The sequence below is a fragment of the Bubalus kerabau genome, chromosome 1 (genome assembly GCF_029407905.1).
Source record: "Bubalus kerabau isolate K-KA32 ecotype Philippines breed swamp buffalo chromosome 1, PCC_UOA_SB_1v2, whole genome shotgun sequence".
Taxonomy (NCBI): domain Eukaryota; kingdom Metazoa; phylum Chordata; class Mammalia; order Artiodactyla; family Bovidae; genus Bubalus; species Bubalus kerabau.
The window spans coordinates 32733137-32756602 of record NC_073624.1 but is presented as its reverse complement, the minus strand read 5'-3'; the positions used below and the strand labels follow the sequence as shown (position 1 = coordinate 32756602).

The 23466-nt window shown below is 38.8% G+C and overlaps 1 protein-coding gene across 5 annotated transcripts in view; it reads right to left on the bottom strand.

Moving 5' to 3' along the window:
- Window positions 1–13722: 13722 nt before the first annotated feature.
- Window positions 13723–23466, bottom strand: part of PDE3A (phosphodiesterase 3A) — a 363124-nt gene continuing 353380 nt past the window's right edge. For all 5 annotated transcript variants that reach the window (XM_055571490.1, XM_055571510.1, XM_055571499.1 and 2 more), the window contains exon 16: window positions 13723–17712. In XM_055571490.1, coding sequence (XP_055427465.1) covers window positions 17483–17712 — 230 coding nt within the window. In that variant the 3' untranslated portion in view covers window positions 13723–17482. The remainder of the gene's footprint in view (window positions 17713–23466) is intronic.

The window sequence follows — 23466 nt, the reverse complement described above, 5'->3', positions numbered from 1 at the left end:
CAACTTTGTCATCATATATGCTGTTTTTCATGTGTTGTTGGATTTGGTTTGCTAATATTTGTTGAGAATATTTACACCTATATTCATCAAAGATGTTGATTGATCTATAATTTTCTATTTTTTTTTTTTGTGGTATGTTTGTCTAGTTTTGGTATCAGAGTGATCTTGGCTTCGTAGAATGTCTCTGGAGTGCTCATTCCTCTTCAATCTTTTGGAAGAGCTTGAGAAGGATTAGTATACTTTCTTCTCTGTATGTTTGGTGGAATTCACCTGTGAAGCCAAAAGTCCTGGACTTTAGTTTGTGGGGAGTTTTTAAAGTCCGGATTCCAATTTACTTCTGGTAATCAGTCTGTTCAAATTGTCTTTTTCTTCTTGATTCAGTTTTGGTGGGCTGTATGTTTTTTGGAAGGGGCTTCCCCGGTAGCTCAGCTGATAAAGAATCCACCAGCAATGCAGGAGACCCCAGGTTGATTCCTGGGTCAGGAAGTTCTCCTGGAGAAGGGATAGGCTCCAGTATTCTTGGACTTCCCTGGTGGCTCAGATGGTAAAGAATCTGCCTGCAATGTGGGAGACCTGGTTTGATCCCTGGGTTAGGAAGATCCCCTAGAGGAGGGCATGGCAACCCACTGCAGTATTCCTACCTTTGGAATCCCCAAGGGCAGAGGAGCTTGGTGGACTATAGTCCATGCGGTTACAAAGAGTTGGACACAACTGAGTGACTAAGCATAGCACAGCACATGTTTCTAGAAACTTCTCCATTTTTTCTAAGTTCTTGAATTTTCTAGCATATAATTATTCATGGTGTTCTCTTCCAGTTTTTTATATCTCTGTGATATCAGTTATTATTTCTCCTTTTTCATTTCTTATTTTGTTTATTTGGGTATTCTCAGTAGTTTGTCAATTTTGTTTACTCTTTTCAAAAAACCAGCTCTTGATTTTATTGATTTTTTTTCCTACTTTTTTCCCAAATCTTTTTTTTAAATTTTATTTTATTTTTAAACTTTACAAAATTATATTAGTTTTGCCAAATATCAAAATGAATCCACCACAGGTATACATGTGTTCCCCATCCTGAACCCTCCTCCCTCCTCCCTCCCCATACCATCCCTCTGGGTCGTCCCAGTGCACCAGCCCCAAGCATCCAGTATCGTGCATCGAACCTGGACTAGCAACTCATTTCATACATGATATTATACATGTTTCAATGCCATTCTCCCAAATCTTCCCACCCTCTCCCTCTCCCACAGAGTCCTTAAGACTGTTCTATACATCAGTGTCTCTTTTGCTGTCTCGTATGCAGGGTTATTGTTGCCATCTTTCTAAATTCCATATATATGCGTTAGTATACTGTATTGGTGTTTTTCTTTCTGGCTTACTTCACTCTGTATAATAGGCTCCAGTTTCATCCACCTCATTAGAACTGATTCAAATGTATTCTTTTTAATGGCTGAGTAATATCCATTGTGTATATGTACCACAGCTTTCTTATCCATTCATCTGCTGATGGACATCTAGGTTGCTTCCATGTCCTGGCTATTATAAACAGTGCTGCGATGAACATTGGGGTACACATGTCTCTTTCCCTTCTGGTTTCCTCAGTGTGTATGCCCAGCAGTGGGATTGCTGGATCATAAGGCAGTCCTATTTCCAGTTTTTTAAGGAATCTCCACACTGTTCTCCATAGTGGCTGTACTAGTTTGCATTCCCACCAACAGTGTAAGAGGGTTCCCTTTTCTCCACACCCTCTCCAGCATTTATTACTTGTAGACTTTTGGATCGCAGCCATTCTGACTGGTGTGAAATGGTACCCCATAGTGGTTTTGATTTGCATTTCTCTGATAATGAGTGATGTTGAGCATCTTTTCATGTGTTTGTTAGCCATCTGTATGTCTTCTTTGGAGAAATGACTATACAAGAATACTGGAGTGACTTGCCATTCCCTCTTCCAGTGAACCACATTTTATCAGAACTCTCGACTATGACCCGTCTGTCCTGGTGGCCCTGCATGGCATGGCTCATAGCTTCATTGAATTACACAAGCCCCATTGCCACAAGGCTGTGATCCATGAAGGGGGCCATTAATAGATATGTATTTATTGTCATTTTTAAACCTTGTTTTCCAGTTGATTTTATGTTTTTCTTTGTTCCTGTTTCTTTTTGTCTTTTTCCTTTGTATCATGCTTGTGTTCTCTTACTTTTGGTTTTTGTGAATCTATTATATGTTTTCTGCAGTTACTCCTTTTTACAAGTATGACTCCTTTCTATGTCTACTTTGTTTAGACTGATAGTCATAAAAATTAAAACACATTCTATAAACAAAATCTACATTTTTTTACTCTCCTTCCCCACATATATGATATAATTTTATGCCCTCTTTTACATCTTCATGTTTATGATTTTACTCTTCATTATGGTTATCATCACTTTCAAAATTGTTTTTTTTTGTTTTTAAAAAATCTATGCTGGTTTGTTTAAATGAAATACTTTCTAATTGTGACTTACTCTTTTCTATAGATTCTTGGTTCTTTTCTATTTAGAGACGTCCTTTAAATATTTCTTTTAGGATAAGTTTAGTATTCCTGTATTCCTTTAGTTTTTGCTTGTCTTAGAAATACTTTCTCTCTTCTTCTATACTAAATAATAGTTTTGCTGGTTACAGTAGTCTTGGCTGAAAAATTTTCCCTTTCAAGACTTTGAATATATCTTGCTACTCTCTTCTGACCTGCAACATTTCTACATAGGAGTCAGCTGATAGCCTTATGGGGGTTCACTTTAAATTAACTCTTTTTTATTATTTCTGCCTTTGAATGCTGCCTTTGTCTTTAACTTTGGCCATTTTAGTTATAGTATGTCTTGGGGGACTTCTCTGGCAGTGAAGTAGTTGAGACTGTGCTTCCAGTGAAGGGGTTGGGAGTTCAATCCCTTGTCAGAGAAATAAGATCCCGTTTGCTGCATGGTACAGCCAAAAAATAAATAAATAATTTTTTTAAAAAAAATTGAAAAAAAAAAATCTTGGTGAAGGTCTGTTTGAGTTCACTTTGTTTGAGACCCTCTTTTTTCTGATGCCTGGATATGTTTCCTTCTTTAGGTTTGGGAAGTTTTCAGCAATAACTTCTTCAAATACACTTTTGATCCCCTTTCTCTTTCTTTCCTTCTGGAATCCCTGTTATGCTTAGATTGGCATGCTTTATATTATTCCATAGGTTTCTTATATTGCTTTCATTGTTTGCATTTGGCTTTCTGTCTGCTGTTCTTAGTTGCATGCAGCACATGGGATCTTTAGTTGTGACATGCAAGATCTATTTCCCTAACCAGGGATCAAACCTGGGTCCCCTGCATTGGGGGTTCAGAGTCTTAGCCACTGGACCACCAGGGAAGTACCTGTCTGCTCTTCTCATTGGGTGATTTCCATTATTCTATCTTCTAGATCACTTATTTGTTCTTCTGTATTATTCAATCTGTTATTCATTCATTACCTGTAGCTCAGTTTTTGTTTCAGCAAATAGATTTTCTAATTTTTCTTGGCCACTCTATGTTTTCTAGTTTCTTTTTAGAGTAATCTGTATTTTATTAATATTCTTTCTTAAGTCCTTCAGTATTTTCATTATCTCCTTTTTAAAAAGTGCCTATTAGACTTAAGTGAAAGTCTCTTAGTCATGTCTGACTCTTTGCAACCCCATGGACTATACAGTCCATGGAATTCTCTAGGCCAGAATACTGGAGTGGGTAGCTGGTCCCTTCTTCAGGGGATCTTTCCAACCCAAGGATTGAACCCAGGTCTCTCACATTGCAGGCAGATTCTTTACTGCTGAGCCAAAAGGGAAGCCCAAGAATACTGGAGTGGGTAGCCTATCCCTTCTCCAGTAGATCTTCCCAATCCAGTAATCAAACCTGGGTCTCCTGCATTGCAGGTGGATTTGCTACCAACTAAGCTATCAGAGTAGCCTTCTGTCAAGGGGGATTCTCCAGCAAGAATCCTGGAGTGAGTAGCATTTCCCTTCTCCAGGGGATCTTCCCAACCCAGGGATTGAATCCAGGTCTCCTGCATTTGCAGGCGATTAGACTTAAGTGGTCTGCTTTATTCCTTCTTTCAGGCATTGCTTGATTTTGTAATATGGAGTGGTTCTTGTGCTTCATTTTTGCTTATATTTCTTTTACTATATGTGTCTAGAAGAAAAAAAAATCCTGTTCTTAGAGAACTGTTTTTATATGGGAGCATCCCAGTGTAGCTTATGTGGGGTTAATATTTTTGGTTTGAGGTCTGTTTTTAGTGTGGATGCCTTCCACCTCTTTCCTCAGTTTGTGCTGGCTATTATCCCCTTCGTAAGTGGTGTGACTTGTGTTGTGGTGACCAAAAGCCTTCACTGGATGTTGAGTGAAGCCTCTTCTTTGCTATGTGATTGTAACACCCCTTTCAAGGGAAGAGTCTCCTCCCTAGTTATTGGAGTAGAAGTCCCCAGATCTGTTTTTGAGCTGCAGTGTGAGATGGGTGGACTATTGGAGTGCTCCCACTGGGAATGGAGCTACTGAATATCCCTCTACTGAAGCTGTCTACCAGGATGTGAGCTTTATGGTCTTACCCATCACCCATTGTATGGACTCACAAAGTATATTGTTTTGGACACTGACAGCCCCACCTCAACCATGGGAATGCTGGCAATTGGCCCTGGTGTCCCTAAGGCATTTTACAAAGCCATAATGTACATCTGTAGGCTCAGATCCACTGAAGTCAGATTACTAGGACTGTTTTCAGTAGTCTTACATCTGGACCCTCCTTGGGAGTTATGGAGACAGCCCAGACCCTGGCCCAGCCCTGCCTCCATGTGCATGCACCCGTGAAACCTATAGCTTCTAAGGTCTGAGCCATCTCAGTCATGGGAGCACCCACTGTTCACAAGGATGTCCTGAAGATGCTGTTTCCAAAGCCAGCAGTGGTAAATCTGTGGATCACACTGGCATAGGGAGAAGCCTCAGATTTCAGCCCTGCTTCATAATTTGCATGGCTCCTGGGGATCAGCTCTGATTTCAGCCCTGCCTGTGAATGGGTAACCCACTGGGCACTTGCATATTCCCAGAGCTCATAGAGGTAGCGCTAAGCCAGATGAGAGTGCTTGGAGAAAAAGGTTGCTACGGTAGGCCCATCTTTTTCTTTGCTTGTATGTGCATTAACAATAGGGTTTCAATGGTGGCACCACGCCCATTATGAGCATACCTAGAATGAGGCTGCTATGGTGGGCTCTACTCCTTCCTTTGCGCACACCTCAACAATGGCACTATGGCAGGCCCCGGCTTCTTCTGTGTACACTCTGGGTTGCAGCAGTACCACACTCTAACCCCTTTAGGCTGTCTCTGCACAGCTAACCCCAGTCCTGTCCCGGATCTGTCCTCTACGGCTTGAGTTTCAGCACATGGCCCCTGCCTGTACCAGTAGATGCACATCCCAGGTTTGGGGGTGCAGGGTGGGACCATCTGTGCAGGTCTTCCTCTGCTCTGTCTGCTGCAAGCCCATTGCTGTGCTCTCCCCTAAGCTTCTGAAGCTCCCTTTTCCCCCAAGTCTATCTCTACACGGTGAAGGGGTCTTCCCAGGATGCAAGAATATTTCCTCTTTTGTAGCTCTCTCCCAGTGGGGCAGGTCCCTTCCCAGATTTTTAATTTCCTCCTGACCAGTTATGTGGAGATCATTCTTGCACTTCTAGGTTTCTGAGACCTTCTGCCAGTGTTCAGTAGGTGTTCTGTGAGAACTGTCCCATGTGTAGATGCATGTTTTGATGTATTTGTGAAAGGAGGTGAACTCTGTGTCCTTGTATCCCACCATCTTGATTGGAGTCCCCCCAACAGCTTATTTTCAATAGGCTGTTCCAGTGTTCTCTAGACTGGGCCTTTCCCGCTTTCACATTGTCACTGCTGGCTTTTTAAAAGTGAGCTACCAGTTTCATTACAGACATGAGCTTCCATGACGTGGAACAGCTGTGTGGTCCATATGCCTTCATTATCTTAACTGTGTTCCTCATTCTTTTCATGATTTCTGGAAGATAAAATTATAGCCACCAAAAACATCTAGCCTCTAGTCCCCAAGATGGAGCAGGCGATGGCACCCCACTCCAGTACTCTTGCCTGGAAAATCCCATGGATGGAGGGGCCTGGTGGGCTGCAAACCATGGGGTCGCTAGGAGTCGGACACGACTGAGTGACTTCACTTTATTTTTTCACTTTCATGTGTTGGAGAAGGAAATGGCAACCCACTCCAGTGTTCTTGCCTGGAGAATCCCAGGGATGAGGGAGCCTGTTGGGCTGCCGTCTATGGGGTCGCACAGAGTCAGACACGACTGAAGCGACTTAGCAGCAGCAGCAGCAGTAGCAGTCCCCAAGAAACTGTAAATATGTTCAAAGGTAAAGAATCTGCCTGCAATGCAGACTACCGCCTGCAATGCGGGAGACCTGGATTCAATCCCTAGGTTGGGAGGATCCCCTGGAGAAGGGTATGGTTGCATACCCCACTCCAGTATCCTTATATGGAGAATTCTATGGGCAGAGGAGCCTGGTGGGCTATAGTTCATGGGGTCACAAAGAGTCAGACCTGACTGAGCCACTAACACTCATTTTCACATGGCAAAAGAGTTTCCAGGTGTAATTCATGTTAAAGATCTTAATATAGGGAGATGAGCTTGGATCATTTGGATCATGGGTCCTTAAAAGCAGAAAATTTTCAGGAGCTGGAGTAAGAAAGAATGCAACAACAGCAGCAGAAATTAGAAAGTTGCAGAATATAAGAAGGAATCATATGTCACTGCTAGTCTGAAGGTAGAATGGGAGCTGTATGAGAGGGGCAATGCTCAGAGGAACTTAGAAGCTAAGAGAGGTTCCCAGAGGAATGTCAGCAAAGAAACGGAACCTCGGCCCTGTAATTGGAAGGAACTGTATTCTGCCAACAAGCTGAATGATTCTAGACACTTCAGAAAAGAGGCCAGGCTGGCAAACACTTGATTTCAGTCTTATGAGAGACCTAAAGTACAGCCCAGCCAAGCCCGTCCAGACTTCTGACAGAGCTGCAAGTTAATAAGTTTGCCTGGTTTTAAGTTACGAATTTTGTGGTAATTTCATATGGCAGAAACAGAAAACTAATATATCATCTTTATCTACTTTGAAATCCTTGAAGGATAGAGTCCAAGCCTTCTATGAATTCACCTTTGGCATCTGGTGGAGAAAAGCCAGTCACTTTGACAATGGAGGAGGAGCTATTCCATCCCCTGACTTTAACTACAAAGTGTGACGCGACACTTCCCTCTCCCATCCCGCTCTGTCTGGTCCTAGTAGCCCAGATGATCCCAGAAAACAGCACGGGCCACTCAACAACTCTTCACGTCTGTCAGATTACAGCAGAGGTGGACTTGGGTCTTTATTTTTTTAAAGAGCTGTTTATTTTTTTTAATTTTTGGCTGCGCTGGGTTTTTGTTGCTGCAAAGGTTTTTCTCTAGTTGCCATGAGTGGGGGCTACTCTGTAGTTGTGATGTGCAGGCTTCTCATTGTGGTGGCTTCTCTGCTTGTGGGGCATGGGCTCCAGGGCATACAGGCTCAGTAGTTGTGGCTCCCAGGCTCTAGAGCACAGGCTCAATAGTTGTGGTGCACAGGCTCTGCTGCATGTGAGATTTTCCTGGATCAGGGATTGAACCTGTGTCTCCTGTGAGAGACAGGGAGAGAATTGGCAGGCGAATTCTTTACCATTGAGCCACCAGGAAGACCCTGGGTCTCCTTTCTTAAGCCAGTAATGGTATAAGAAAGAATGACCTGGACATGGAGTGGTTCCAGGATTTAAAAGAAGCAAGACTGTTGCTTATAACCAGTCAAATGGGCAGAAGTTTTTCTAATTATGTAAGAACTAATTCTGTTTTTTCTTTTCATTGGTCAGGGTGTGGTACCCATTTCACAAGCTCCACCTCATGTGGCTCAGTGGGAACAGGAGTGATCTGTAGAGTTGGACCAGGTGTGGATTAGTATGCCCAAGGACATACTGAGCTGCTCTCTGAGGCTATTTTAGGCCGTGACCTTGGCCAGCCCTCTCCTCTGGCCTGGATCTCAGGCTTCATTATAATTTGCCTATCATCCTTACCCCGTCACATAAATTAACTTCCCTATCTAAGGCCAGTTTGGTAGCATCTAATGCAAGAAGGAGATGAAAGTTAAGATTGGACTACCTACTTATTATCTCCTTTCTATGAGGACCAGAGTATCACTATAAGAGAATTGGGAGATGGATAGAGTGCAGAACTCAAAAAACATAGTCAATTTAGTCCTGTTGTGTTGTGTCTAGTTGGAAGAATTTGTGTGTGTGTGGGTGTGTGTTGTGTATGTGAGTGTATGCATAAAGGGAGAAAGATAATGTATCTATACAGAGTGTGAAAATACCCTGCTAAATTGATTTGCCTAAGATAGAGGAATATAAATAATAAATAGCTTGTTCCTTTAGATGGGGGAATGGTTTGAGGCCAGAGTGAAGGGAGCTTTGAATATAACAGGCTTAGACATTGGAATTTTGTTTCATAGGTAATGGGGAAATTGATCTGTGTAGATTGAAGAATTGATTCCTTGGGAACTTTGAATAGAAATTGCATTTTGCTTTTGTTTGTTTCAGAGAACTCTATTTGAGTGTTTTCAAATCATTCAAAGTTTTGTAAACTTTTTATCTTCACAGAACAAAACCAATTCTGAGTCTGTACAACAAATACTCAGATACACTGGATATTCATAGACAATCTAGGATAGATTGTTGCATTCATGGTATAAATGGCAGCACTGTGTATTTTATAGGACTTGGAAGCTAACTATCAGAAATCTGGTTATCTTGGTTTTGGTGCTAACTATTCAGTTAGAGAAAAGATACAGTAATTTTACATGTTTACAGTTTCTCAGGGATTAGAGGGTAGATATCTTGGGTGGCTATAAATTTAGCTGAAGAAAGTTAGATGAAGATTAATGCAGCTAAGAATTCATCAGTGTTAGGAAGAGGTATGTGACCATGGGAATAGAAGTCTCCAGCAGTCCTTGGAAGTTGTAGGAAGGCTAAATGCAGCATTACAGTGTAGGCTGGGTACAGGCTACTGCATTTGAATATGAGAAGAAAGGATGCTTTTGAAACTGAATGGAGAGCTTTGGTTATAGAAATGACTACATCATACATGATACCACAGAATATTTATATTATACATTGTCTTCACATTGTAACATCCACATCAATCATGTGTGACACAATTCTAATAATTTTGAGTTATATTTACTATAACATTAATATATATATATATATATATATATATATATATATATATATATATAAAACCAAGAGGCACTTCCAGTAATTCTGGCCAAAAAGGAGCATCATTATAGTGTCTAAGCTAAAAAATAATAAAAATAAATACAATTTATCTAATTTTTTTTTCTGTACAGATTCTACTTTTTACAAAACATTTATCAGTCATTAACTAAGTCACTTAACAAATACTCGTTATAGGACAATACAAAGTATTGCTACATATATTAAGTGCAAGATACAGGTGAGAAGACGATATTTATTTCAACTGCAAAATGATCACTTCAGTTCAATGCCTCATTCTCTTGTTTTGAAAAGTTGATAAATTTGGAAAGTTATTAACAAACATATTCAGGTTTGTCAAGATTGATGAGCATTACATTATTAAAAATCATCATCATGTACAAATGACATCCCTTACTGTGTTACTTTGGTAGTTATTTGAAAATATTGCTTTTTAGGAATACTAATTTAAATTAATTCAATACTCTCTGGTTTAAAAATGATACAGAGACAAATATTTGGGACATGCTAATTTGAACGTTTCAATGAAAGTTTTTGTCAGGAAGAGGTAATGACTGATCAGAGCAACTGCCCCACCAAGAATCACAACATATTTTAACACCAAAACCCAAATAAATTTAACCAAACCAGTCCAAACCCAAAATACTCTGAATTAAAGTTCTTTCAGTTGCATATCTTATTATTATTATAAAAAGCCAGGGAGAGTCTTGTTTTCATTATTTTGCATTGCAAATTTCAGAATATCTGAAGGAGCACCAATTTCATTTTGTGATTTGTATGACAAAAAAAATCTGTAGCAAGAAATATTAGGGGGTAATTGGAATTAGAGATAATTTATTTCCAGTGCTTGTCAACTAACACACTATTCTTGTTGAAATAGAAACAGTATGCATTCTTCTGTGAGAATGTATTAGGAAATGAACTGACATTCTTAAGTGGCAAAAACTGCCATTTACCAGTTAAGCAAATATAGCAAAATATCCCATGCATATATTTTACAGAGTATTAAAATAGTGATTTTTTTAAAACTAATTAACAAATATATACTTAATGTCAAGCCATTGAAACTCCACTGACAGGTGATAAATAGATATGTCAGGGTTGTTATTTAAAGATAGAAATACTGTAGTACTGGATTATGCTTATACATAGCTAAAATGAAATATCTGGTATAATATGCATTTTTGAGTCATAAATATAATCAATTTTCCAAAGAAAAGTGATGGAAAATTATATCAACTAACAACCGATATACACAAAGAAAACATCTTTAGATAATTACTTTTAATTTCACATTAAACTATATGAATATTTTGTTATTATATAGCAAGAAAAATTACTAGATTAAAAAAAAATCCCTCCCTTCAAAAGTATTCAAGCAGCTAAGGGCTAGTTCACATTGCAAAATGTGTGTGTAAGTGCTGATTGTAAAAGGAAGTCAGGGTTGAAATATGGATCCATTAAGTCCCTTCGCTCTAGAGTAACTAAGAACTAAATTGGTTTGCCAGAAAAAAGATGGAGAGGGGTCCTGGGATGAGCCTTCAAGTTTTGTGCAGTGTTTACTCCCAATCCACTGCCTTTTTTTTTTCTTTTTTGGTTTTTAGTACCTAGTACCATTGGGCTGCATGATGAAACTAGGGTGGTGCATTAAAACAAGGTGAAAGTCCTCTTTCTCCTTATCATAGGAGAAGAGAATTTCTGATGGATTTCTCCTGTACTAATTTTGAGTTAGACAAGTAAAACTGGAGATAAGTTATACTTTTTCCCTATAATTTGACATTTTTTGGTCAAAAAAATTCGTGTGTTTCATTTGAAATAGGTATTTCTACTGACACCAAAAATTTAAAGCATTTGTGCTTCAAAATATTTTTTAAATTACTTTTATACTTGTGAATTTCAAATTTTAACCTACCATTTGATCAGTCTTGGCAGATGAATGTAGTGTGTGTGGTTTATTAACTGGTCAGTGCTTGCTCTGTGAAAGATTAGTAAGATTTAATTTTTCTCAGTAATGAAGATAAGTATTTGGGTTCTTAACTGTGTTAGAATTTAGTGAAATACAATCTACATTAGTAAATCATTTATCTTAAAACAAGGGCTTCCCTCCTAGCTCACTTGGTAAAAAATCTGCCTGCAGTTCAGAAGACCCTGGTTTGATCCCTGGGTCAGGAAGATCCCCTGGAGAAGGAAATGGCAACCAATTCCAGTATCCTTGCCTGGAAAATCCCATGTACAGAGGAGCCTGGTGGGCTGCTGTCCATGGGGTCGCAGAGTTGGGCATGCCTGAGTGACTAACATTTATCTTAAAACAACCTGTTGCTGCTGCTAAGTCACTTCAGTCGTATCCGACTCTGTGCGACCCCATAGACGGCAGCCCACCAGGCTCCCCCGTCCCTGGGATTCTCCAGGCAAGAACACTGGTGTGGGTTGCCATTTCCTTCTCCAATGCATGAAAGTGAAAAGGGAAAGTGAAGTCGCTAACCACGACAAATTGCTAGATAATGCATTTCTCTTTCTTGGGGTAATTCAGGCTCTATACCTTAAATCTAATTAAATTATGGGAACTAAATTTATTTTTATCTATTTCATGTATTTATTGGACTCTTCATAAAATATTTTCCTCCCTGAGGCACACAGAGTACTGGACAAAGAATTAAATATTTTTTCTAGTTTTCTGTTACATAATAGTAGTTCTGATTATAGCAAAACATTTAGCATCTCTACACTATGAAATATCATTTTGTGGGTTTCATATCAATTGATTAAAAGTGTTAAAAGCTTTGTTTCAAATACTGAAATTTAACATTCTTTATAGTAGGTATGTATGATGATTTAATATTATTCTCTTTGAAGAATTTTTTGTTTGAATTATGTGCATGATTAAAGAATCACTTCTTAATGTGAAACAATTGAGAAAATTTGTCTGAATGTGGACATATTCAGTATTTCTTATCAATAATAAGGCTTGCCTTTTCTTCTTTGCTCCACAACTTCTCAGGGAAGTAGAAATCCATGATACCAATGCCTATCAATATAATCAACCTTATAAGTATGACGGGGAAAATAACTAGCTGCCTTTAGATGGGGAATTTGGATTCATAAGAGCCTCATATGGTCTTACTGTATGGAATATAAAAACAATTTATACCAGATTAGTATTTTTTGGATCATGATATTGAGTTCCACCAAGTAAATAATGCCTTAATCTTCAGTTTTCTATTTTCAAACATATTTAGCAACAAAATGTTCAATTATTTTTTGTCAACATTGTTAACCTGCTGTTAGAATGATTTGATAGTGTGAACATAAAGATCAGTTCAGATGAGGTAAAAGCAGCAACATTTTAACAAATGAACTGTGTTACATGGCAGCACAAATTAGCTAACATCTCTGGTGCACAATATAGATTGAAAAACATGTCCTTGTTCTTCCCAAGCCATGGCTCACTAGTGACAAACCACAAATACTTATGCAAACCTCAATTTAAATTCATTATCTAATGCACTGCTTGTTCTTTGACTCAGTGCTTATAGTTAATTACTTTATCCCCAAATTCACAATAAGAATTTGAGTATTTTCTGGAGGAACAAATGAATATAAGACCTAAAACTGGTATATTTCCCTCTGATTAGAAATGCTAAGCATAGTTTAATTCCAGAATGTTTGTCACCTAAAATGGCCAATTGTTCTATTTTGGCAGGGGGTGGGGGGAGTGTGGTCATGCAGTGCAGCATGTGGGATCTTTATTTGCCGACCAGGGAATGAACCCACACCACAACCCCCTGCATTGGAAGTGTGGAATCTTAACCACTGGACCACCAGGAAAGACCTTGGTCTCCTAGAGTTCCATTTGGGTGGACAGACAGTATCAGCAAGGTCATAGTTTTATTTCATAGAGAACTCATGAGAGAAATGAATGACCTAGAACAATGGTTATGCAGTATTCTGCTGCATGTTAGGAGAGAAGGCAGATGAAAGGAATTCAGTTTGGTCTGAGAGTATACAGACATTGTAGTGCTCAGATATCGGGAAGTGAGCTATTAGCATTTGAAATTTTATTGATTTTTTCCCCCCACACTCACTAGCTGATTATTATGTGGAGAATTTTATTCACTCTAGACTATGAAAGTGTACAGACTCTGTTTTACTGGAGTTTTCTGCCAGTTTGAAAAAAGGAAAAGTATTAAGCAGGAATCAGACTTAGAATGGAAGAGTAGGATTATAAGACCCTTATTGTGGCTTTCACTATTATTTTAGACATTTTATAAATGACAAGGACAGTAGAGATCCCTATACTAATATGAAAGCACCCAAAATACCTCCTAAAGCAGAAATGTTTTTTTGACTCATCATTTGCCAGTTGTTCATAACACAAATAGTTCACATTTGAAAAGCAGTTGTTTCAAACTTTAGACTTTATTTACAATGATAATTTTCATATATTTATTACTTAGAAAATAATTTATATTTTTTTCATCATTTAGACAAAAGAATAGGCCTGAGTCTCATGCCTTTTGCACAGCTTTTACCTTCAATGAAAGTTCTCTGGGAAGGTGACACGGGACACTGCAAATCGTAGAGAGGCAAGGGCGTGAGGAAATGACAATACATACGTGCAATGAAGCCTACTTGACATACAATACAATGCCTTATCTTTAGTTTTACTGGGACTGCAATGGTTAGGATTTGTTCAGGAATTCCATCAAAACAGAACAGACATAATGGGGATTTTTGTGTTTAGAAAGTAGATATTTTCTTAAACATAACATGAGGAAATTCCTTCACTTCTCAGATGAAGACCAACATAGATAAATCCCTGTACAGAGCTACTGTCTTCATTTTCGACTAAGAGCAAAACCAGGTCTTACGTAAATTACAAAAACAAATTATAGTTTAAAAACATGCTAAAGTGGTGTTTTCACCAATGAAACAATATATCCTCAGGGTTGGCTTAGATTGATAACCAGAAAGACATTCTATCAGCTTGCAGGAAATGATATTGGTGACACATTTAGTATACCTGGTCTTTTACTGAACAGAGAGCGACCACAAGCATCAAGGTCACCAATTCCTACTTTTCCTACCATTAACTTCATGGCTGTCCATACAATTCTCCTTTTCCGTAAGAGGGCTAGACATTCCTTCATTTGTAAGACCTGAGTTTATCTAATGGCACCTATAATTAGGCTCATATAAAAATGTAGTAAATTGCAACAAATACACTGGCACCACAGGAAGTAAGCTTTGGAGCTGGAAGGGAACACTGTAATATTGCTGTCGCCAAGGACAGGGAGACCATCACTAGCAGAAAGTATCTTTTCATGTCCCTCGGCATCCTTTGGGATGTAGGTAGGGGTAGTATGAAAGTTACACACTTGATGAATCGCCATTCCTTTTTTTGAACTGACTTTTAGCTTTAACACATGGGCAATTTATCTTGGAAGAACAAATGGTTAATCTGCCTGGACTGATGAGCACAGTTCTGGAATGAAGAGGTTCTAACTGCTTCAGCTATCATTATTTCACGTACTTTAAACAAAATGAAAATCAGGCCACGTGCTTAGACGTCTACTCTGGCAGCCAGGTTGGCTCCTAGCTGGGGTTACTGAGCTTTGATGAAACCACCAATACACGGTTATGAATTTAGAAGTATTTTGCTGCCATTCAACTTGCTCAACACCTTTTTTTCCCCTTGACTTTTATATTTATGGTATTTGGAGCAGGGGAAAAGATTAACTTTGTTAAGTAATTAGATACAAGAGGTATGTGAATATAAGTGCTTTTCTAAATCCTTCTGTTATTTGCAACGAAAGGAAAATAGTTAAATTTGCTTGGGAAATGTATTTGACTCACAGTAAGTTTTGCAAACATAAGGACACACAGGCAATACAAGGGGGAAAATACTCAGTAAGTCCTAAATAATGAAGACCTGGTATTGACTAAAAAAAAAAAAAATCTCATTTAGGTAGAACCTACATCCATTTGATCATTTTCATATTTTACTACTTATTGGGAAAGTTGCCTTGAAACTTTATGTTTGAATGTACTATCTTTGCCTTACTTTAAGAATGCCATGGATTATTGTATAATCATTGCTTTAGAAGGGAAGAGTATCCATTAGTGAGAAACAAAGGCATTTCAATGTAAACACTCTTTTCTATGATTTCAGAGGAAATAAAAAGTAGAAATTACAAGTTAGATTTACTTGAAGCTAAGGTTGTTTAGATGATGAACAGGCTTGAATATAGTGCTGTACTGAAGGAAAAGTTAGGAGCAAAAAGTCTTGGGAAGAAAGGGACACTGATTATAAACATTCGGGATTAAGATGGTCTTTTGCTTGGGAGACACGGATCCAAGAGTTACCGGAAGTTACTTACTAGTGAAAAAACGTTGTTTGCAGCATCCTCATTTAATTGGCATAAAATAACTGTATCAGATGATTATTTAAATTAGAACAGGTAGATGAGTGGGTGTTCATAGACCTCATGCAAATGAACCATCACTCTTACTGGGTTTGGAGATAGCTACAATGTATAAAAATGGTGATTAAAATAGAACTTTATAAAAATGTTTCCCTTTTCCCTTAAAAAAAAAGTTAACTATCTACAGAAACACAAATCTTTATATTTACATCAAGATAACTATTAATGACAAATATATAATAATATGAAATAAAATATTGAAAGTGAGTATCAACTTTTTTAAATAGAGGTTTGGCTCACAACATAAACAAGTGTAGATAAACAAACCAAAAACAAACAAAAAAAAGACTTTCAATGATAGGCCCAATCCCCCAAATCCCTCTCAAGTCCTCCCTGCCAAAAGAAACATGACAATGGGCCAGGCTGCAGATACAAGCCACCCCATCACACCCCTCATGGAATACAACAGGGTTGTCCGTGCAACTTTAGCCAACTAAAAGTCAACCTTCAACAGCCGCCAAGAATCAGGCTTTCACTATGTCAATAAATACCAAACCCTAGGTTGAAAAATTTCCCCTTCATCTCTCACCGTCTATCCCAGAGTGGGTTTCTGTTTGCCTTCCTTCCTTTCTTTTCCTACCACACATTTTGCAGCAAATTAAGACATGGGAGAGCCCAGTGAAGAGTCGTTTCCCAGGTCTTCTCTGGCTACCTTTTAGAATTCTCACCTGATGAAAAGACCTGACTCCAGCTCCTTCTGAGGTGTTTCTGTGTAAAGAATGCCATCCCCTTCCATGGCAAATTGATCTTAGGTGAATGGCAGACATACTCACAAACAGCTCGTATACATTCATTCGGCGACTAGACTGGAAAATGCCTCAGTCTTCCGGGCTTAAGGCTGGTGACGGCAGGAGAACCAGACCTGTGGCCCTGTCCCTCCCTCATTCTGCTAATTCCCTCCGTCTGCAGAGGGGCTTCTACTGAAACCAGATAGAGGCGGAGACACTCCAGAGTGCACTTCATCCTGTTTGTTCACCAGTGCTGAGTCCTCTGCTGCAGCCATGCTGTGAACCACCAAAGCCAATTCTCTCTTTAGTGCACACAAACGCACATACACCTGAGCATCACTTCTGTCTCTCTCTCACACACACACGCATACAATGTTGGCAGGATGTATCAGAATTCAAACAATGCTCTGGAGCTTTCATCCCTCAGGACTAAGAGCAAACGCTCCTTAGTCATAACTTCATTTGCTGAACTGCTTCTGGGCTAAGCCGCACCATCTCCTTTGTGATTTGTTTTCCTTCATTTGTTTTCCTTTATGATTTATTATATCACAGTGACCACTATATATCTTAATATGAATGTTACTAAATTGTGGGGCCGGGAATCCCAGCTTTCAGTGTGTCTGTTTGCATGTGTGTCTGTGAATATGTTTTACATGGATCTACGTGAGAGCTTATATACACACACACATATATACTTCTTTCTTTAAAAAAAAAAAAATCCTTGGAAGCTGGTGTTACAATGTGAAAGCTTCTCTGAGCGAGAGTTTTTTAAGTCATGTACCTCACTGTAAAAATAAACACATAAAATGCGAAGAATCCCAAAATGCCGTAGCCATTTGCCCATCTTCTTGTATTTCTACAGTGTTGTGTCTAAGTATTGTGCTGGCTTGAAAAGAGTCTGTGTGACAAGTAACTCTGTTTGGAAACATAGCTCATTCTATCCATTGTCACTGGTTTGGCTTTGGGGCTGGGGTCTCCTCTCCTTTCTGCTTCCCCTTTTCTTCGTCTTCTTCCCTGATGGCCTGGATCTGTTCTGAGGGATGCTGCTGGGGGGACTGGTCCTCTATGCCCGCCAACCGCTGTTCCTCCTCAATGACTTTCTTCCACATCTTGTGGTTCTGCAGGAGGTGCTGAGTAATTTGACAGTAGACTTTCCTCCTTTTGAAAATTTTCTTTCCTGAGAAAGCACCAAATTAGACTACTTATTTGTGTGTTAAGTACATGGCAGTTTTTCCATCTTATTCATAGGAGTTAAGTACCAAATGATATGTATACACTTGATGTGTATATAATAATCATTTTTGAGAGTGGGGAAGTAAGAGGAAGATGGCAAGAAGCATTACTGTATCCTTGAGATGTACTGTGAACAGTATTTGACATCTGGTAATATCCAATACAAGGTTCTGTTTGTATCTTGGAATTATTACTCCCACTCCATTCAGGCTCTCAAGATTTCCACCTAGATTATTGGGGTAATTTTTTGTTACATTGTTCTTTGCTTTGTCAACTAATTCAACTCATAAAAGTTTTTTTAAAAGATACTTTTGATAGTACTGTTATGCTTCCTGTAGACTAAAAAAAAATTAATTTCGAACTCTTAAGCAGTGAGCTTTGATTCCAATGGTAAGATAGAGAGTAAGCAAATAGGGACAATTATACTGAGTTGTAAAAAGTCTTTAAAGTGTGGCAGGAAGAGAGGGAAATGACCTAGCTGGGAGGATGCTTCATGATGATGGTGGCTCGGACTAGGATGGGGATAATGGAAATAAAGTTGCATAGGTAAATGTGAGATACATTTGTGAGGTATAATTAACAGGACTTGGCAACTGTGAGGAAAAAAGGGAGGACTCATAGACAACCCTGAGCTTTCTGATGTGAACAGGTGAGTGACAAGATGAACTGAGAAAGGGGACAATGGGTGAGAAGCAGATTTGGGGAATATGTTGAACATGCAGGGACTGGCAAATCTCCAAGCAGAGAGGGTAAGCAGGCAGCTGTTCTTGTCTAAGCAACCAGATTCCAATGTGCCTTCTTTGGAGTGATCATTTTAGACACGGGCTGAGAATTTGCAAGTTAGGCAAAGATTCTCATGTTGGACTGTAAAATTCTCCATGGACAGACGTTTTACTAAGTGAATTATGTTCTTTCTAGTTTCTCTTCCACAGTACCAAGTAAATGGTAAAGTGCTGCCATAATAAAGTGATAAACATAATAAAGGTAAGAAAAAGCGGTTCACAGGAAATTCTGATTGGAGACTATATTAAAGAGTTAACACTACAAGTTACCAGGATGATCTGCAAGGCAATTTGAGGGTACTTAATGCAACAGTAATGATTTGCCATGTATAATCTGGAAGGAAAAAGAAACAAATAGTAACAACAAACAAAGCAGATGGCTATGAGATATGCCATCAACCAAAATTTTTGTGGAAATGCTGATGATTCCTTCAACAATTTTATTATAAAAATTTTTTCTTGTACTTTATAAAATGTTAAGATCAATTTTAAAAACAGTTCAGAAAAAGGATATTAAATTAAGTTGTTTTTGAACCATAGAGACACATAAGGAAATTAGGTGAATGAATGACAGGGGGAATGGATACACATAGTCATAAGCAAGAATTAAAAAATATTTTCTATATTAATTATATTATTCATGATACAAATAAGCTTATATTTACCACCTACTAACTGACAAGCAGGGCTTCCCTAGTGGCTCAGCGGTAAAGAATCCACTTGCAATGCAGGAGATGCAGGAGATGTGAGTTTGATCTCTGAGTCAGGAAGATCCCCTGGAGAAGGAAATGGCAACCCACTCCAGTATTCTTGCCTGGGAAACCCCATGGACAGAGGAGCCTGGTGGGCTACAGTCCACGGGGGTCACAAAGAGTGGAACACGACTTAGCAACTGAGCACGACACACAGGAACTGATATGGCAGTTTTCTGGATGCTATAGAAACAAAAACCAATGAGTCTCAGTGTTTGCCTTAAAGGACCTTACCATCTATAGGAGGGAGGGCCCAGAAGACCAAAACTGAAATACACATGCTATGTTTTATGATAGACCTATAGTGATCAAGGGAGAAGGCAATGGCACCCCACTCCAGTACTCTTGCCTGGAAATCCCATGGACGGAGGAGCCTGGTAGGCTGCAGTCCATGCGGTCGCTAAGAGTCGGACACGACTGAGCGACTTCACTTTCACTTTTCACTTTCATGCATTGGAGAAGGAAATGACAACCTACTCCAGTGTTCTTGCCTGGAGAATCCCAGGGACGGGAGAGCTTGGTGGGCTGCTGTCTATGGGGTTGCACAGAGTTGGACACGACTGACGCGACTTAGCAGCAGCAGCAGCAGCAGCATAGTGATCAAGACAGCCTTAATGTTTCCCTCATGTTCATTAAACTTTAGACAGGTTTATACCAGATTCTAGGACCCTGATCTCTTTTTCCTTAAAGCATCTACTTTATAAAACTTGTAATTGCAATTTCTTGCTCTGCTCCTATGTAGTGTAGATAAATCTCCCAGCCTCAGTAGTTTGACAACCCAGAAACATTTTCTCAAGGACCTGAGAGCCAATCCTTTGAAATGCAATTATTCAGGAAGACAGGGTCCCTTCCCCCACATCTCCATGGGAGGGAAGGAGCCTAACTTCAATAAGAATCAATTAACAAACACAAGTGGCCTAATCACATTGACCAACTCCCCTCTAAGGTCCTTTAGTACTTTTTTTTTTATTTTTTTTTTATTTTTTTTTTATTGTTATATTTAAGTCCTGGCATTTTTTTTTAATTTTATTTTATTTTTAAACTTTACATAACTGTATTAGATTTGCCAAATATCAAAATGAATCCGCCACAGGTATACATGTGTTTCCCATCCTGAACCCTCCTCCCTCCTCCCTCCCCATTCCATCCCTCTGGGTCGTCCCAGTGCACCAGCCCCAAGCATCCAGTATCGTGCATTGAACCTGGACTGGCATCTCATTTTTATCACCAGCTCATCCCAGTGTGTAAAAACCCTCCTGCCTTTGTTTCAATCAGTTGAGTCTAATGTCTCTTTCCTATTACAAGAGTCTTGAAGAAAGTCTTCCTTGTCATTTTTAAGAATATGCAGCACAATTTCTCCCTGACACATCAAAGTATGGCCACATCAGGTACTCAACCTGTGAGGGAACAGATAAGACTTTTCCCAAAGGATGTGTAAATTATGAGAACGAAATATACTGGGTGAGTAAGCATTCCAGGTAAGTGACAGGCATGTGTACAGGCAGATTGCATGGAGTATAATATCACTTTCTTCAATTATAAGATTCTCAACAAGGGAAATAAACTAAAATTTAAAACAATCTGAATTCTTTCTATAGAAGCCAATAAAACATATGCATCTATTTAATATTTAAGAGCAAACCTTGAAAATTACTCTTCTACCAGAGTTAACCTCTTGTCTATTTCTACATTGTTTTTATTGCAGTTAAGTTCAGATCAGTTACTGTTGAGAATCTTTACATGTTAACATACTTTTTAACCTAATCCTTTGAGTCAAGACATTTATAGGTGAATCACTGGCCGAAGGATGGACTTGAATCAGACATAGGACATACTCTACTGCTCAAGGTGATTATTCCGTCTGAAAGTTATACACATTCATGGCAGTGAATTCACAGGGAAGAAGCTAACAAAAGCTCATTTTTTTCTCTTTTTCCTTTCAGGGCAGCCCCCATGAGAGCAGCTGTTCTCTTATTAAGGCTGCTCAACCTTAGCAATAAACCTCTCTGGAATTAAACTGAATAAGGTGACGTAGAAGGGAGTTTGTACCAAATAAATTTGCTTAGATTAGAGTCCGCAGGTGGTCTAAAACATGCCTGTATTGGGAGCCAAATTGTTCAGCACTGGAACCTTTTGAAATGAGAACAAAGGTCCTTTCATTGCTCAAATTCTAAATGCAGCTTAGTACTTCATTAGAAACCTCTTAGTTCACTGTAGGAATCTTTCAGATTTAATTATGATGTAGGGAAAAAGCCTTCTTTCCCTAGGATACCATATTGAAACATTTTATTCTGTATTTCCTGAGAGATCACAAGTTAGGAAGATTGCTGAAATTATCAGTGCATATTTAATTTACATTTTTTTCTGAAATCTAAATTTTAGGATAAATCAAGTTAACCATCTCAGTCATTATGAATTCTGAAATTAAAATTACTAAGAGTCAGTAATAATAGAGTTAAAACTGAGGAAACCTGAGTTTCCATTCTGGTTCTGCAGAAACCATCTACACCTTGGGATGTCTGTTAAACTCCTGAGACTCAGTGTAGATTTTGTAAAATGAGGCAGCTGAACTGGGTGGTCACCAACTCCATTTCTAGAATTCCATGTGGCCAAATTTTATTAAACACTAATGCTGCTCCATATCATATTTATCATTTTCTTAGCTATAATGGGAAACTTCAAAGGTAATTTTTCAAAAGCTATGGTTATCAACTCATTGTTGATGATGTCTTAAATTTTAATGTAAGGTGACCAGTTGATGTTTAGAAGCCATTAGTAAACAGAATCCACAGAATTTTCATTCCCACTTTAGTGAGCATGATTAAAAAAGGGAATATCAGGAGAGTAACACATTAGAATCTGGGAGTCAGTATGGCCACCCAACTCTACAGAACAGAGACAAAATGGATATTTAGCATTTGCTGCTAAAGTCAATGTTGACGGATTGAGCCTGTTGAATTTCCTAACCTAGGTTCTTTAATTCTTGATGCATAGATTATGTGTGTGTTGTTTCGATGTATTTGAGTTCAAATAGCAATCAGGTAGGGCCCATGGGAACAAAGCTTTTCCAGTAGCTAAGCTGACCACACTTTCCAATAACATTCAGTGGAAAAACTGCCCAGTCCTTAGTCAGACAGCGAATTACCTGGCTCTCTGAATGAAAAAAAAAAATCATGCATGTTTATTAAATGAGAAAATGAATAAATAATCCATGAATCCTATCTTGGCTCCTAACTCTGAATGCCAAGGTCAGCACAGAATTTTTAATAGAAATCTTTTTATAAGCATCAGAGGAATAAAATAAAATTAACTTGAGAATAGAATACTGAAGAAAAACATCTGGTTTTCCTCTCATTCTGTATCAATATTAATATATGGGTAAGAACTTAAGCAAAAATCTGACCTAAAACCAAATTTGCCCCTCTCTACCCAGCCTATGGTTAATAATGAGTTCTTTTTCTCTACTTATGTGAGCTTACAACAGGGCACTTACATGAGGGTGAAATAGGTTAATATTCACATTAGACTATCTCTCTTCTAGATGGCCAAAACGAACTATGTCATGCATTTTCCTGACTGCTAAAAAACAGGAACAAATGATCAAGGTGTCTTTCACTGGTAATATTTTTGGGAAGGGCTTTGAAAACTACCAACAGTAAGATCGTGTTTGATGAAGGTAGGTAGAAACTGCATACTGTATTTCCATGAAAACAGGAACAGTATTTGTGCAATGTCACTATAAAGGTTATTGGTTTTCCTAATTACCCTTGCCCCTATGACAGGAGTAACAGCAGAGAATATTTCAAGAGATGAAGAGATTGGAATGGCTGTACGATACACTGCAAAATCAATGACCAGATGTGACCACTTCTCACTGTCGCTACTCTCACTGCCCTGGCCCAACGCCTCAGTCATCTCTCACTTGGATGATTCCAAGAGCCTCTTAACACACTGCCCTGCTTACACCCTTGCTCACCCCAAACTCCATAAGATTTTCCATGCAATAGTTGAAGCAATCCAGTTAAAACATTAAGTTGAATCAACTAAGTTTTCTGTTCAAAACCTCTGATGGCTTCCCATCTTACTCAGAGAAAAAGCCAAACTCCATTCTGCAGAACCCTACCTTCTAACCCTGTATCACCTGGGTCCCCACTGTCCCCCTCT